The sequence below is a fragment of the Sander vitreus genome, chromosome 18 (assembly GCF_031162955.1).
Source record: "Sander vitreus isolate 19-12246 chromosome 18, sanVit1, whole genome shotgun sequence".
In the NCBI taxonomy this organism is placed as follows: Eukaryota; Metazoa; Chordata; class Actinopteri; order Perciformes; family Percidae; genus Sander; species Sander vitreus.
The window spans coordinates 9,489,555-9,507,743 of record NC_135872.1 but is presented as its reverse complement, the minus strand read 5'-3'; the positions used below and the strand labels follow the sequence as shown (position 1 = coordinate 9,507,743).

The 18,189-nt window shown below is 39.8% G+C and overlaps 1 protein-coding gene across 1 annotated transcript; it reads left to right on the top strand.

The window, feature by feature from the left end:
• The first annotated feature begins 1,893 nt into the window (after positions 1-1,893).
• On the top strand, positions 1,894-15,518 carry LOC144533625 (brain-enriched guanylate kinase-associated protein). The gene is made up of 6 exons (XM_078275136.1): positions 1,894-1,991; positions 4,408-4,569; positions 7,144-7,210; positions 9,587-9,694; positions 10,101-10,181; positions 14,091-15,518. Exons 1-6 carry the CDS (start codon positions 1,894-1,896, stop codon positions 15,516-15,518), a joined length of 1,944 nt encoding a protein of 647 aa, XP_078131262.1.
• The last annotated feature ends 2,671 nt before the right edge of the window (positions 15,519-18,189 follow it).

Sequence of the window (18,189 nt, the reverse complement as noted above, 5' to 3'; positions counted from 1 at the left end):
CACACACACACACACACACACACACACACTCATGCACAAGTGCAAAGACGTATAGATGCATGCATATAGGCAAACAAGTATGCACCTACATGTACACAAACCTGAACCTCATACATGCACAAAAACATGCTCACACCCACCACTTATTACACACACACACACACACACACACACACACACACACACACACACACACACACACACACACATCCAGAGCTGGTGTGCTATGACTCAGAGGGGAGCAGCTGGAGTGAAGGCTCCAGTGGCGGTGGTGAGCTGTCACCATCTGGAGGAGTACATGTCTCCCTCTTTCTCAGCCAGCAGCATAAATCACCTCCCAACAACTGCGTGCCAGTGGATCAACATGTTTCTCTTCTGTATGTCCTCTGGTTTTTACTCATGCGTATGTACAGTATGTAGGGATACAACATCAAACGTGGCGCTTTCCCTAGCTATAACCCACTGCAGTCACCTTCATTGTTTCCTTTCAGTCCAGCCCTCGGATCAGAACAGCTTTGATCAAGCTTTGACGGGCCATCTCATCCAATAACGCACACTATTTGTCCTCAGGCTGACAGCTGCACCTGTGCTGTGGACGCCATCGAGGCAAACGAGATTGGGGGGACAGTAGAAATATTTGAAAAAGAAGCTGTGGTGCATTGGACTTGTCAAACTTTTCATTCAAGACTGGGAGGATGTGTCAGTTCATGTCTTTTGTGTTTGGACATAGAAGAGATGAATTCTGCAAAAAGGTTTTGAGGGATGTTTGTTTGTACTGATAAGTCTGATATTTTCTTGTCACGAAGGCCTTTCATCAAACACCAGTGATATGAAGCAGGGTTGTGTCCAGCAAGAGAACACAAACACAGGCAAATATATATATATATATATATATATATATTTTTTTTAAGGGCCCTGAAAAAATGTTTTCAGTCAGCTTCTTGGTGAAGCAAAAATAATTTCTCCTAAATTTAGACCAGTTTTAGTCATCTCATATGAGAGATTTGTTTTTAAGTTTTTCACTGTGCTGTTCCGTGTTCTAATCAGAAACATTTAAATCGATATGTGATGACAGTTATGGGGTTGGTTGTTTTAGTTGTCAGTCAAAATTCAATAGTATAGTAATAGAGTATTTTTTTCTGAACTTTAAACGTTTATTGTTGCTTATTTAGTCATGAAATTGTTATGTTATAGAAAAATGCTTCTGATTTGTTTTCAAGGGCTTTAACATTACAAACCATTTTCCCCAAATGTGTAATTGATGGAGTGGGAAACCAGCATTTAAGTAAAAACTAAAAAAATAACTTGTAAAATGTAATTTAACCTCACATAAATTGCAAGCTGTGGTATATATCCTGCTTCTCCCTCAAAAGATTTATCCTCATATGATTGTTGAACTTTGTTGAAAAACAGAAAGAAGCCTTTGCTCTTTAAGTCTGAAGGACTGAGACCAAAGCCTGACATTTACCATTGATGTCTTAGATAATTTCATTTTCACTTCCCCTGTATCTTCGCCAGAAAAAAACTAAAATTAGCCCAAAAGCTACATCACCAAGGGTGGATTTTAACCTTTTAAGAGCTTCAAAATGGTCTGTTACTCTGAATTAAGTACAGAGTTTAATGCTGTTTCAGCTTTTCTTTTCCTGCCAAGGACAAAACTGTGGGGAATTCTGCCATCAACATGGCTATCACTGCAAAATATATCGACTTTATCCTTCAAACAGGATCCCTGGTTGAACAGTACTTAGTAATAGTTGCAAATCTGTGTGTTTGCTTTTTTTGGCAGGGTCAACACAGGTAGAGCACTCAGTAACTCTGCAGGCCACACTTAGCTGGTGTCCTTTGGGAAACTAACACACATGACGGCTCCCTGTGGTCAACCCCTATAAACACATGAGAGGGAAGGAACACAGACAAACCATGAAAAAGATATACATTGGCAAAACGGCCTTAAAAGTCCCCCGAAATGGCGGCAAACATCCAAAAAAGAGGTAAGACAGTAATTCTCAGACGCCATCTTTTCATCCGTCCTCGTTTTTATCTGTTTGTCCGTTCATCCGCCCACGAGGTGTCGCCCAGTGGTACTAAAGCAGCCTCATCCCACCTCTCCAAGCCCAGAAGTCATGTTGCCTCGTCATTTCATCTCACCAGAATGAAAGCACTTATTATGTCTGACTCAGCTCCTGTTCACAGAGGAGGTCACTAATTGGGATTTTTCATCCCTGGAGCTACTTCACGTAAACTCATCCTCTATCAAACAACAAACACCTGTATTCCCCTGCTAATGTCTGCCAATCAAAGAGAAGCAGGAGGTGGGGGCTGCTGGGTAATGCAGCACTGAATGCCTTTCAGTCAGTTCAGACATTCATTGAATCCCTCCGTAGGCAGGTATTGTTTTACTCACTTACTTGGTTGTAGATGCAGCAGCTTTCCTCGTCAAATCATGGCAAGCACCTGAAAAAAAAAAAGATTCCAGATCTAGAGTAAAATTTTCATTTCTAATTGACTAACTTATTTATCATTTTTCCTTTTATAGTGCTGTATTTAGTGGTGAGTGGAGCTTTATTTGTACAAACATTTCTTGCTACAGAGCTGTGCTGAAGGAAGAAATGCTCCTTTGGTTGAGTAAAAAAAAACTTAAATGAAAGAAAGTATCACAGTATTTCAGAAGCACAAAATAGCTAACTAACAACCCTAATATGGACTGTGGTCAAATTAAATTAATTTGAAATGCCCTTTAGTGTATTTTGTATATTGTATTACTATTATTAATATTATTTGTTACCTCTAGTTGTCATACTGTCACAAACCCTCTTAGGGAGGAGGGTGGTGCCTTTATATTGAAGCCTGTGAAACTAATGCTGAAGCCATTGTTCATATTCCTTCTAACAGTCACTTTAGCCAAGAAATGTTAGTTGCCTAAACTTAGTCATACCTTAATAATAGAGTATCAGATCATAAATGGCTCATGTGTAGTTTTTCGAACACAAACAACAAAACAAATAGTGTAATTTGTTGTTTAGATATAATTACTTAAAGCCAAAAAGTATTTGACTCCGCTTATTGAAATTAAAATCAGCTCATGAGATTCCTGCCTCTAGAGAAGTTCCATCTCTGAGAAATGTATCTTTCTATAGCACATATCTGCTGCATCTCTACTATGTGAATGAGTTAATGAATATTTTGTATTTGATCATCAAGGTGCCCAGCCCACATGGGCTTACATGCCACTGCTTACATCACCTAGAGAGGCAAGAGAAAACAAGAAATGCAAGCCAATGCATGGCACTCTATACACTACATATGTAACAAACCCATGACATACCATTGGGAATTGTGTGTTTTGTGGTATGTCTGTGAATCAATTCATATCAGTAATACCTTTGTGTTGTTTGTGTGACTGTCCACAATATATAATCCAGTTAAAGTGGTTTGCAAGACAAAACATTTGACTAAAGTTTAGACAGAATTACAGAGAAATGGCTAGACAGTTGATATTTATTCTTACCAACTGTTATCATGCATATTAATGAGCTGGAAACTGCACAATACCTCCACTTAGTGACCTGAAAACATTGAAAGGAACCTGTCCCTGATATTTGTTTCAGTCTTCCTCAGCCCCCACATCGTGTATCTATGATCTTGTTAAAAGAGAGGCAAAGAGAGGAAGTGAAAAGAGCAACGTGACCACATCTCCATCCACTCTCTGCAATCTGTTATCCGGCTGCAGATAGAGTCATTTCCCTCCTTCCTCCATCTGTCCGTCAATACAGGGTCCATTAAGCCCAGCCGTGCACACTCAGATCCATCACGGCAACAGACATTTCCTCTTTTCCCACTCACACTTGCCCTTTTATTAGATTGAAACCCAGGTAATGCACATACTCTGAAAATAATCATCATTGTGCTGTCTGGCTGAATTACATATGGGGGGTATCGCTGTTCCGTAAATCTGAGCCTTCACATTCTATTCATGTGATGTATTAGAGTTCATTGGCTCATATTTCATCACAGATTACACCCTCTCTTTTTTTTCTCGGTGGGACCAATCTCTCTGATGATTGGGTTTCTGTGATGTGCTGCAGAGCTTTAATGCTGAAAAACAGATCTAATGCTCAAATTACTCAAAAAGCTCGGTGTCCTTGCTTACCCCCGCCTGGATTCCTAATTAGAGATCTGTGTTTTGGTCCCATGTTTTCTTCATACAAAGCACTTTCTCACAGAACTTTTCTGATTTTATCACCCTCTCATGATGTTCTCATCAACGCTGCATGGCCGCTCAGGGGTGCATTAAAAAGATATGTAGACCCTTATAAGTCCATTTAGATAAGCAAATACCCAAGTTGCAAGCTTGTTTCCTGCACCATATGCCCTGAAAACAACCATCTGCTGTGTGTGTGTCTGCAGCTCATTGCTGGAGCAAAAGGAGGATTTACGGAAGAGGCTTTCCTACACGACACACAAGCTGGAGCTGCTGCAGAGTGAGTTCGACTCCACGCGGCAGTACCTGGAGACGGAGCTGCGGCGAGCACAGGAGGAGCTGGACAAGTTTACTGATAAACTGCGCAGGTAGGCGCATACATACTGTACAACATAGTGGTGGAAGAAGTGCTGAGATCCACAAGACATACAAAATACCTACGTACAAACCTGTGTACAGCAGGGAAAACATGAACAGACAGACAGACACATGAATACTGTATATACTAACTGCATCCAAAACAATCCTATCCAAAAAGGCCCACAGTTAAAAGTTTAAATTGAGCCAGTGAGATGAGATATTCAAGCTATAAATCCTTTGTTTTTCACTCCATTTATATGCTATGAAGTGCTGCACTGAACTTTCAAAACTCAGTATTTACTCCACTCCACTGTTCAGCGTTTTGGTCCACTGAACAGCAGCTTTAAAATTGAGGAGACATGTAATATAATGTAGAGGTTTTAGGAGGAGGCCCTTATAGCCTAAATACAAAGGACAGTATGCAATACTTTTCTTGCTGCTAATGAAGTATGAGAATCTCAAAAATCAAGCACAGACCAGATATTTTTTTCTGTCATCTAAAGAGAAACATGCAATACAAAGAGACCAAGTGACACATTCTGTCTCTATTTTTCTTAGAATTAGTACCAAATTGTGAAATTCAATCTAGGAAACTTCCCTGTAGATTATAAGGAAAAAAAGACCAGTAAAATAAAACAGTATCAAAGTAACTGCTATCCTAGCCAAGTATCATTACTCTTTAGTGTATGAATATCAAATAAGTATTTCTTCATATAAATGTTGGATCTTATGAATAAAACAAATGTTGTCTTGTCAGCATTTGGTACAAGTTCAGGAGTGTGTAGTGTGTATTACTTATTGTCGCTGTCTGGTGAAAACCTTGTATGTCCAAAACTGTTGCTTTTCAGGAAATGAAAAATGGCTAATTTGAAAACATATTGAGCTATTTTTTTTCGACGAAGTCAGATGAAATTTCCTCGTCACTGTTTAAATATTTGTAAAACCCACAGACACACAAAGTGTGACCAATAGCATTGATGTACGGAAAAAATTTAAATGACAAAATATACGAAAGATACGAGGTTTCTGCCCGACAGTGACATTATAGAGAATCGTTATGAAGAATCTAAATAATTATGGACCAAGAACAGAACCTTGTGGTGTGCCATAAACGTCCCCCTCCACTAAAAACGTGTTTTGCAAATTGCTGCTGTTTGACCATCACTGTACAGAGTTATGTATGATTAAGATGTTTGTGAAAACATCATATCAGACACAAATTATTATTCAAAGTATTTTTATAGAGATTTTATAGAGACCATTGATGCAGATATATTGTGTTCTGTGTAGTCTCAGACAAACAGCCCAGATTAAGATAATCCAACCCATGACAGTGCAGTTTGCAGGTCAATGGTATCACGTTTCAAGTTCTAGAGAGATCAGCTCATTGTGCAGTGCTGTTTATTATCTGGGTAATTTGTGAAACTGTATTATTTGATATTATTTTGTTTACCTGCTGGACAACAACATATTTTTTTCTTTATCTTGTGACCCCTTAAAAACAGTTAACATACATTTAATTGTGAGCACTGGAATCAAAGAGTCTGTAATGTTTCACTTGAGGGATTTTGTTTTTAGAAACATGAAGAAGTGCATGTATCTCGAATGTTGCAATAAAAACTAAGTTGGTGAGGAAAGTAAACAAAATGCTGTGTAAAAGATTTTTTAAATAATTTTGTAACCCCTCAAATTTATCTTGGGACACCCAGGTTGGGATCCACTGGGCATAGGGAGTGAGTGATTTACACTACTATGTTGCCTTAAGCCTACTACACCCCTTCATTTTGGCCGATTTTACATTTATAATCGGCAGGGCAGGCACTGCAGGCAGTCGGACTCAAATGACCCATCTGATTGGTAGAGTGCTAACCCGGAAACGGGGAGCGGAATGAAAGACTAGAGTCTCTTAAAATCTGACGAAAATCTTTTAAACTGACCTTTGTCGATCTGAAATGAAGACAGATTCAGCAACTGCATGGCCTATTTCTCGCTTAAAATGTTTTCAGAAACACGTTTCGGTGAACTATTTTAGTACAATATGAGATCGTATTCTGAACAAGCCGCCATAACAGTCTGTCTTTGAATTTCCGGAGAAACCAGACCCACATGGCGCGTTCGTCCAATCAGCTGCCGATTTTCATTTTTGGGCGACAATACAGATTAGCGCCGCCTGCTGTTATGGAGACGTATTACGTCTCGTTGCTTTGGTGTGTTCCGAGGCACTTTTTTGACCAACTCAGGGTAGACTGATCAGTCCAACTGCCTTTTTTGCAGAGGGTCGGCCGTCTGGTTTGTGTGTCTGGGCCTTTATACAGTATGTCTCTGCCTTCTGGATCACAAATAACAGAATAAAACATTTACTTAATCATCAAATCAGAAGAGTTAGGTCAGTGAGATGTGAAAACAACTACAAACTAAAACCGTGGCATGCGATTTAACCCTGACTTGTGTACTGCTGAGCCTGCCGATATTCTTATGTTCAGTTTGGAGAGGTCTCTGACTGCTGCTCTACAGTATATATTGTATGTGTACGTACAAACTATTATCTGCGAGTGTACAATGTCATTTAATGTGTCGTTTAGAATACAAAGCAGCTACTCAGCACTGCAGAGGATCAACCAAGATCTGGAAGAAAAGATCCACAGAAATGTAAGTGTGCAAGCGTGTGTGTGTGTGTGTGTGTGTGTGTGTGTGTGTGTGTGTGTGTGTGTGTGTGTGTGTGTTTGTGTGTGGTGTATACAGTCATATGAATTCCCAATGCTTACACTTAAGTAACTGCAGACACAGAAGAAAGAGAAGCACAAAGTAAGTCATGAGGTTCAGACATGGTGCAGAACACTTGGAGAGCCAATTTGAATATGAATATGCCCTTCTGTTGGTACCACTGACGTTAATTATGGCCTATTACAATTGGCTGTCCTCCTTCCAATGGCAGAGTGATAGCAAACCCATTGTTCCTCAGTGCGCCGCACCACACTTCATTTGTCAGACATTGCTTTTGCCGGTGGAAAGATACAATTAACTAAGCCTGCCGGAGAACACTGTATGACAATCAGGTGTCTCTTAGCTGTTGAATAGACGAATGATGAAAACGCTCAGCGAATGGGTTTGTTACAGCACAAGATAATAATCACCACAGCGCTCGTCATGATTACGACGCTACAGCAGTGAAGTACCAGGTCAATAAGGAGCTGAGGGTCATCCAGGTTTTTGTGAGAAGAAATAATGTCTCTTTTTTTAACGGCAACAGCTTTTTTTTTTATTCTCGTGAAGCATCCCCATCAGCTCGTATTTATTCATCTAACGTATTTCCTCCTCAAGGGTGAAAGAGGAGCTGAGTAAGTCTCTCTGTAATCGTAAAGCTTGTTTACTCTAGAGGTACCACAAACCCATCTGACCTGTGGCCCTGCACAACTATAGAGAATGTAATTACAAGACAGATTAACACAGTGATATAGTTTGAGTGTGCTTCTACTCGCACAGCTACACTGTTCAACGGCCGAAAAGCCTGAAGAGTGAAGACATAATGTTTGGCCACAAGGCCACATTTAATTCATCATAGCTGTCATATAATACTAACCTCAAACACTGGCAGGAAATCAGCTTGAAAGGCAGTAAGCAATGAATTAAAACTTCAGCAGTGCTTCACAGAGAAAAACCTGGACTCTGTTTCCATCAGCCAACAAGAAAAGAAAATTTTCTTCTGTGGACTGCTCAGTTTACCGACATCATGGTTTCTTGGTTACCCATAGGAACCAAAAAAATCCAGCTACAGTATCTCTTGCTGCCACTTAAACACTCTCAATGTGTGGTAGTTGCTTAGTGTTTCTTTAGTGTATCCATTCTGTGTTTATATTTAGAGCCAGAATATAATACATAATCTTATACAGAGGAAAAAAATCAGTTTATATTATACATTTATCAGGGTACCAACTTTTGAAAGCTGCTTTTTAAAAGCTTCATACATATATAGATAGAGATTTTGGAGGTGTATTTGGTTAAATAGTGTATTATTTAAATGTTTTGGTTTTGTGTTTAATTGAGTTAATCTTAAGTCAGTGAATCCTGTTTCATTTGGAGGAAAAAGTACCCTATAGAGATATTTTGCTGATTTAAATCCAGCTCTGTGTCATGTTTGTGTGGGCAGTGTGTTTCGATGAACAGTGTGGGGCTTCCCTCCGTGGTACCAGTGCACGGAGCTTGGATTGGACGACGTCTGTTGAGATTGCGTTTAGTGTCATCCGGGGGGTCCTGGCAGACCTCAGCTGCACTGGCGCCACGGAGGGAAACAAAACAACGTTCATCTAAACACACTGCCCATAGAAACATGAGACACAGAGCTGGATTTAAATCAGCAAAATATCCTTTTAAGTGACAAAATGTTAATAACAAACCTTGACAAAAGACAATTCAAACATCAAATCCATTCAGTTTTACGGATCCGAAACATGGAAGACTACCAACAACATACTCAGAATACAGACAAACTACAAACATTCATCACGACGCCTCCTGGGAATCTACTGGCCAGACACCATCACCAACACCAACCTGTGGGAGTGCACCAAGCAATAACCCATAGAAATTTGAAACTGTGAAGCTGGATAGGGCACATACTAAAAAAAAATCAATCAATCCATCGCCAAGCAAGCATTAACATGGAACCCACAAGGCGAGAGGAAGACCTTGAACCACCTGGAGAAGAAGCACAGAACAAGACATTAAGGCTGAGGGGCTGTCATGGCAGCAACTGAATCGAAAGACACAAGACCAGAGAGGATAGAGAGCTTTCATCTATGGTTTATGTTCCTCAGAGAACACAAAGGCCTAAGTAAGTAAGTGGCCATAGACAGGTCATGGCATACAGTATGTGCTCAGTGTTGTGAATTACCGTAATGGATTTGATTGATTAGGAATCTTTAAAAAGTGAATGAGTGTTGTGTGTAGACAGAAAACTTTGCAAATCAATGTGAAAATCCAAGTCTTCTTTCCAGTAATTTCTATAAACCGCTCTCTTGTTGTCAGTCTCAGCACCACGACGATGAGAAGCGAGCCCTGAGCAGAGAGATCATCGTTCTCAACAACCACCTGATGGAGGCAAAACTCACCATTGATAAGCTACGAGAAGACAATGTAAGAGCCTTGTTATATTATCATCTTTAGAGAACAAAATAAAGCAAAGTAGCTCCACCTTTGTTAACCTGCCTTAAACAAAACTGTTTAATTTTGTCCTTACAATTAATTTTCCTCGTTATAACAAGATACTTTCAAGATACTTGTTTTTGTCATTCTTGGCTAAGGTTGTCACAGAACAACTCATGAAACACGAGATTTGAGAGACACTTTTATACTTAATAACCTTCATAATTTTGCACAAAAAAAGGTGACGTTTGCAGCTGATTTTCAGTTTTCAAAGCAAAGCAGGCAGAGTAAGTTTCCGGTGGTTGGAATAATCAGTGGGGATGATGCAAATACACGCCAACACTAGTGAATACCCATCATTAATGTTATTTATTGTCTTCTCATTGTGTCTCCATAGGACGTGTACAGGAAGGACTGTAACCTGGCTGCTCAGCTTCTCCAGTGCAACAAATCTCTTTACAGGGCGCAGCTCTCGGAGGTGAGACCTACACTGACTGTTACATGGCATTCAGTCTTGTAATCAAGCTCAAATGTTAATTTTTGTGTTGAATTTAGTGCACACTTTCTAAATAGACGGGTTTTTTTCCTTGTTCAGTCAATTTGGTCACATCAAATCCCTAGAAGTTTAACAGAGTGTAACAGAAGAGTACATTTAAATTTTTACTTTACAAGCAACCAGGGGTAACCTTCTTGCCCTGAAATTCAATTTGAACTGAATTTTTCAATACAACGGTAGCCAGGTAAAAGGGAAAGATTTGCTGAAATAGCTGTGATTTGTGAAGGAAGAGAAGATGTGAGTGAGGTGTCTTGAGCAGCACTAAGATGAATTTTCAGCTCATGACACAAAGACGGGCAAGAAAATGTGCTGTATCGACTATAACTGAAGGTCATCCTGCCCTTCTGTGAGGCAGAAGAGACAAGAGACAAGACATGGTGGAGCGGTGACTGCTATAGGTCACTGCACCAAGGCCTGAGATTAGAGAAGTGAAGCTGTAACCTTCAACTGAGAGAAGTGAAAGAGGTTTGAAAAAGTTGGTAGCTAATTTAACACCGCTTAACATGCTACCTGATAAAAGATACAGTCTAGACATATTATTATTTACTTTATGAAAAGTTATGCCTTGAAAGTTACGATTTATATGGTCATGGGTGAATGGAAAATTATATGTTATGTGCCATTTGAGTGTGGTTACGGCGAAAAATAAAAAGTGAAAGTGTTTTTGCTCATTTATATTTACCTACAGTAATCTATTGAAATTATTACAACATTATATTTCATGTAGATTAATGTAAATACAGTCACTTACTTATTAAGGTTTAAAGCTTTGCTTTTCATTAAATATATCTTTTCCTCTTTTACATTTCTCCATTTATTGTATGTCAAGCGAGATCAATATTATTTAAAATGTACAAATTGCCAACATAAACCAGTGATGGAAAGTAATTATTTGTAAGTACATTTACTCAAGTACTGTACTTACAAAAAATGTAAAGGTATTTGATTTCTATTTTATGCAACTTTATGCTTCTACTCCACTACATTTCTGAGGGAAACCATGTTCTATTTACTATACTACCAGCTGCTACATTAATGCTTACATATTAATGCATCAATAATTAAAAAACAAATATATAATATATGTTGTTTTGAAATGGGCCATTCTGCATAATGAGTACTTTCACTTTTAGTACTTTTTAACTTAATTTTGATTCTAATACTACTACTAATACTACTTGTACTTTTACTTTTACTTCTGTTATTTTAAATGCAGGACATTCACTTGTAACAGAGTATTTCTCCACTGTTGTATTGCTATTTTTACTAAACTAAATATCTGAGCACTTCCATCACCTTTGCTTTTCCTCTTATTAAATCCTTTTGGAAATGAACTTAAATTACATGCAGGCTTTGATATGAAAAGTAACAGTTTAAAAAATATAATGTTTGCACCGATCCGTGAGACAGTAGTCTAAAATAAACCAGGGCTCGCAAGTCTTTCTCCGCCTGTCACTCAATATGCAGCTCAGTCTGAGTATAATTATACTGCACCGGGGTTTAGTAATCATGTAATTGTTTTTACAATGATTAAGCATGAAGAACAACAGAAACTACTTCAAGGCAAATTGTGCACAAATGTCAGGGACAGCTAACTGTTCAAGGAGCTAAAATGTAAAAAAAAAATGTAAATTTAGAGCACACTGCAGCCTCATCATGCTATCCTGCTGTTGCCTGTGAAAAGAGTGCATGTGTGTTTTAACACCAGGCCAGCTTGGCGCCACTTTTTGCTGCATCAGCCTTGTGCCTCGCCCATTTGACAAGGGTGGCTTTTAAAGCTTGCAAATCAAAAGAATGCCTCTCCACGTTTTTTCCCATATGGCTGAATGGAAATATCAATGCACGGCATTTGATTGCATAAGGCTCATAAAATATTCCCCTACACACAAACACATACACACTCTTGCTGTACACAGTATAGCATTTTTTTATAGAGTGAAAAACTGTTATGCAGGCTCACTGCCAAACATAATGGGGGTCAGAGGCTATACATGCACTCTGTGTATGTCCATATCTCCTGTGGGTGGGAGCTAATCGAAAGCATATTGATGAATAGTGCTGCAGCATTTTGAGGAGTGCAGTGGCTTTTCAGCGCCTACTGAAGTGCTTCAGTCATTTGTTTTGCTGCAAAACAAACAACCAGATAGTACCAGGGTATAAAATGATTGGGCTTGGATTTCTATACGCTACATAAAAGGTAATCGTGATCCTGTTCAAAACAAGCCCAAATGAAAAATGTGTGAACGGTAATTAAGTGACATTTAGTCAAACCTGTTATGATTAAATGTCTTTTCATGTTAGTCTTCACTCTATCTAAAAAGTTATAATTAGCTCACCTCTCATTGCCAATTAGGAACAACTGACTAGATTTCTGTTGATGATGTGCTGCAGTTGGTTTAATGCTTGTTGCTATGGAGAGGCATAGATAGTGGACAAAGGCTTTTTTTATTGAGAAATGTTCAGAAGATAGTGTCTTTCTTTTCCAAGAAAGATGACTTAGTTTGCCTTTATTTTCACATATATTTAGTTCCCTTTGTTAGGCTCTTGTCACTGCAAATGACAATTATTCTAGTAAAGTCAGATGAATGCAGATGTGTTTGTTGTGGTGACATACATACTACTGTACTACGTGACATACTGACACACATACTGCAGCACAGGAACAGAAACTAAAATACATTTTATTAAGAAATTACACAGTAGTATGAGATACATATATTTCTACCAATATACATTTATTGAGTATTTATGCAATACAGAGTTTTCATGTTAAGGCCCCTTCAATGCGCGATTTGGATCGATCCAAAAAGGTGGTCCTCGATTGCACTGTGAGACACGTCCACCGACCAAAGAAAACCTGTGGCAAAATACTGACAGTTTCAGAAATTTAGGACCAATTTCTCACAATTTGACTACGACCCATGTCTACAAACCATCCAAAACGAATAAACGGCCCACACGATATTTTGTAAGCACTGTTTGTGAAGAAAGTTTCGAAAAGAAACACTCACAAACCAAAAGGATGGAGGCAAAACAAAAAGAATGTTTTTTCTTTGCTGCAGCTTTTACTAAGCAATACGAAAAATACAAAAGCAACTTACAGAACAATAAATGGAACAACAACCAAAGCATGCATGAGACGTGCATACTGTCAAGAAAAAAATTTGATAGGAGCTAAGTAAATAGGAATATCAATATACGGTGTTTTAGTTTTCTGTTAGTCTTAGATATAAAGTTCTAAAATAAATCCATCAACTAGAAACAAATTAAAAGAGGGATCTGTTGGGCCACTTGCATATGTGAATGTGATATTTATCACCCAGTAAAATAAGTAAATTAATAAGATCCAGCAAGTAAGTAATGAAAAAGATGCTTGTGGGAGTCTGGCAAAGAAGAAAAGCTTATAGAGCTGCATTTTCAAAACATAAGAGCATGACGTCAGCTGATGATGTGTTTTTGCTTTCATATACTATTTTCTATTTACATCGTAGAGTAAATTGTTGTTGTTCACCAAACATTCACTGCACAAGCTGGCAAATTGATATTGTACAGAGATTGCGACCAAGACCACATCCAACAGTCCAAGTTTTTTGTAGTGCAATAGAGTGTACACTGTTCAAAAAGTGTTTAACACTAAATAGAATAAGGTGCTTAGAATATTCTATGAGATTTTCAAAGCCTTAAAATGTTGTAGTTTGCAAAGCCATCCTCAAACAATCATCATCAGTGCAAGTAATGAGCTCATGCTACAGTACAGCTCCATCTGTTGGAGCAGCGACACTTGTATTACATGTATTTTCCTGCCCTTCTTTTTTTCTCTGACACTTCTAGCTGCCTGCTGATTTTCAGGAGCGACTGTCCATGCACATGGAGGAGGGTCCTCTCTGTCACACCTACTCCGACTCTGTTCCGGCCTCTCTCATTGGCAAAGTGCTCGAAAAGCCAGACGAGGCCTGCAGCAGCAGCCAGGCTTCCCGCTCCCCCAGCCCCCAAACTCAGGACCATGCTTTTATCTTGGAGAGCTTGGGACCGGGAGAGCGGCTGCGGCTGCGCGCAGCCTACAAATCCGACCTGTACAGTAGCGACACGGCCCTGTACTGCCCTGAAGACCGGCACCGCGAGCGGAGGCCTAGCATGGACCTCCACGGTCAGAGGAAGCTGCTATACGGGCCCCAAAACTCCACCGACAGCAACCCAGAGGAGGGCTCGGTGGGGTTGAGGGCTGGCTTCTCCCAGGAGCACTTTGCTAAGTTCCCTGCCACACTGGGTGCAGGCTCCAGCTCCTACTCCAGCTTCAGCGGAGGGGGCTCTGAAGACAAAGGCAACGGCCCGCCCAGCAGTGCAGCATCCTCCCCGCACCACCATTCCCTCTACATGGAATGGAGAGATGCAGGGGACTATGAGAGAAAGAGTGACTCATCCTGGGAGAGAGACAGTCCACGAGGCTTTGCCAACGCTCATCCCTTCCAGCAGACGGAGTTGAGCCACCACCAGAACGGCAGCTCGCCTGTCTACAGCCGCACCATGTCCTCCTGTTTCAGTGAGCCCTATGAGCCGCTTCCTCCCTCTTCATCCCCAAGTGTTGCCTACGGAGACAGTCGTCGAGGCAGCACATTAGCCCCCGAGGAAGAGGAGCTGATTGGCCGATGGAGACAACTTAGTGTGGAGGACTTAAGTGCCCAAACCTACCGCAGCCCAGGCCGGGCTTCACCTTACAGCTTCTCAGAGCAGCACTTCTCCGTCCGGCCTTCCAAGATCCGACTTGGCCCGCTCTACAGCAGCTTCCAGGAAGGCGCTGATTATTACCATCACGGAGCAGGTGTCATGGACCCTGCCATGGACCCAGTGTGGGTAGGCACCAGCCCCAGCCCCGAATGCAGTCCAGGGCTGCGGCAGGCGCATAGCCAAGCCCACCTTTACCGGGCCGAGGACAGCCAGGGGTCGGAGCACAGCCTCTACCACTCAGGGAGCTCCAAAGAAAGGGAGAGTAACATGGCAGCTGGGGGCCAGAGCACAGATTATGTAGACCCCAGTCCTAACAGCTCCACCGAGTCTCTGAACCAGAGGTCCTTGGAGATGGCTGCAGAACTGCAGCACTACCAAGTGGAAATGCACAACCTGCCTGCACAGCAGGCGAGCCAGTCACCACCACCCGTCCCACCACCTCCTCCTCCGTACAACCAAAAATTTGGCTCCCTGGGACTTTCCAGGAAAGACAGTCTGACCAAGGCCCAACTTTATGGAACACTTCTGAACTGAAGGGCTTTTCCATCAGGTGTATTATTTGATAGGACACTAGAGGCAAGGCCCTGGTATGTCCAGCTACACCCTTCTGTTGGGACGATCATTTTAATAGAAAATGGTTTAAATAGCAGCCAGGGGTTAAATAATTCAGTATCATGAACATGGAACTATTGCTGATTATTTAAAAGCTTTGATCGTATGGCAGTGGATGGCAACAGTTTACTCTACAATTGCCCTGAACAAGTAAGTCACGTTGTAAGAGTTGGATGTGGGGCAATGGGAGGAGAGGACCTCAAGCGGCCCATAACATTTCTAAGAATGTGTATGTATTTAAATTACAAATGTATAATGATATACTTGTAACTAAAGTTTGAGTCATATATTTTGAATCTAGTTGTCAGCAAGAAATACGTCCAAAACAATCAGATAAAATGCAAATCTTCTAAAAACTTGTATATAAATTAAAAACCAATCCTATATTCGAAAACTCAGAGAGGTATTTTAATTGAGAATTGACGCCTGTATAAACTGCACATAGATTCAGTCATTATTTTTAATGGACTGAAACTGTGTTGGCCTTGTGAGGATTTAAATGTGAATGTTGAACATTGGAAGACAACAAAATCAATTCATTACTTAAATGAGAAATGTTTTTCTTCCGTTGATTGAATTTGACAGTATCGGTGGGTATGTTATAATTGTTATTGATGGAACGTTTTGAGAGTCAGTATTTATTCTATTTTTGCTCTTCTATATCCCATGGAGAGGTTTTCCTGCCCCCATTCTACCTCAGTTTTGGATGCCCACACCCCATCAAGCCACTGTAACCCTGTTTTTTTGATGACAATGCATGTTTATATATTTGGGTTGTTTTGTTCAGCTAATAAAGCACAAGTTATACATATACACTCCCAAGACTTCCTTTATTGTTTAAATGTAGCTGTGTGGGGATTTGAAATGTACTTTTGAGTACAGTCGCATATGATGGGTTGCTATTTTAAGATAATTACATGTCTGCTGATTCAAGTCGAGTGATTGAACCGAACCCTTCATCACTCAAACTCACATTGCTGCAGCCATGTGGTGCGTGTCTGCTGAGTCACTACCAAGCCCTGCTTTATCACTGTTGTGCATTTAAAAATAGGTTTGTAGAGACAGATTTTGGCCAAGATCAGCAAACTCAAAACAGAAAGGAAGTTTATTTTTGTGTTCTAAAGAATCATCAAGAAAATACTACTTACGCTGTGAGTTTTTGTGATATAAAACACACTAAATAACAGCTCATCCCCAACACGTTGCAGTAATTGCTCTTCTGTTGTATGATACAAGTGTCATGCTTATATTACATATACAGTGGGGAATATAACAACTACACCTTACAATGTAAAGCTATTAATATATCACTAGAATAAATTCCACTTTTGTGAAGTTTCATAAATTGTGCCAGAAACCTGATGATCCAACTCTTTTTAGATCAATATACTGCAATAGCTCAAAAACAATAGCTAGTTAATCAATTAGTGTCTCAGTCTCTCAGATTTAAGACTTTTCTCTGTTGTAAAGTGAATATCTTTGGATGTTAGTTGGACAAAACAAGACATTTTGATTTCTTTAGGAAATTGTGATTTTTTTGTATTTTCTGACATCCATAGACCAAACAATGACAATAATCTGCAGATTAATCGATAACTGTTAGTTGCAGTTGCCTAAATTTAGCCCACTCTCTATATTCAGCATTCTTAGCAAACTGTTGTTTTATTATCATATAGGCTACTGTATGGGGCAGTGATTTCAGAAATGGACTTCTTATTCTCGTATTTATTCTTATGCATCTGAATTTTACATTTATTTATTGCTATACCTTCTTCCAGTCCTTCCTGTGAAGGTAAGAGACAGTAATCCATACACAGGAAGGAGCCACAGCGCAGAAGCATCTCACTGATCTGCATTGTCAACCTTATTGTTAAATCTCCTCCAGACACAGCAGAAGTTATTTACACTTCAAACACATCACAGAGGGAAAGTAGATTAACTGCTGCCCACCTCTTCTTTTTTTGCACTGCAAAATACATGCTAAAGTATGCACAAATTTAGCATTCAAGTAGAATAGCTAAAATATGCTTAAGATATGCTTTTTTGAGGAATTGTACAGCACAAGCAATAATGTGACCTCACAGTGGAGGAGAAGGTGATAACTCAGCTTGGCTTTGATGGATGCAAAGAGGGAGATGAGTTTGATGTTGATGTGTGTGCAAATCACTGGCATAAAAGGAAGACAAGAAAGAGAGCAAGGTGCTATCTAGGTTTTTCATTCATAAACAAGACTGACCATGTTTGCTGGATACAACTAATTATTTAGTTTTATTAATTTCAATGTCTGTTTGCACTGAAATGTTCTTGAATTTCCTTCACTGTTTTAAAGTAGTTTTGACAGTAAAATCTACTGTTAAGCACAATGTGTGGCCTCTTAGGATTTCCCCCTACCTTCCTGAGTGTCTTTCAGGGAAGCCAAAAAGTCCTAACTTTATGTGGATGTTCTACATGCACTTAAGTAACCGGGTTATGGCTTTCTGCAGTAATCTGATTTTCTGAAAGAAACCCTTTTACCAAACGGGTAATGGGATTAAAGAAACATGATTTCCCCTGCAAAATTTCTTCAGGAGAACACAGATTTCTTTGCCATGTA

Bases quoted from the DNA above. Each gene is read 5' to 3' on its own strand.
- LOC144533625 (XM_078275136.1), top strand. From the start codon at position 1,894: ATGAGAGGGAAGGAACACAGACAAACCATGAAAAAGATATACATTGGC. The intron at 4,570-7,143 runs GTAGGCGCATAC...TGTGTCGTTTAG, and splicing joins TTTACTGATAAACTGCGCAG to AATACAAAGCAGCTACTCAG. The intron at 7,211-9,586 runs GTAAGTGTGCAA...TCTTGTTGTCAG, and splicing joins AAGAAAAGATCCACAGAAAT to TCTCAGCACCACGACGATGA.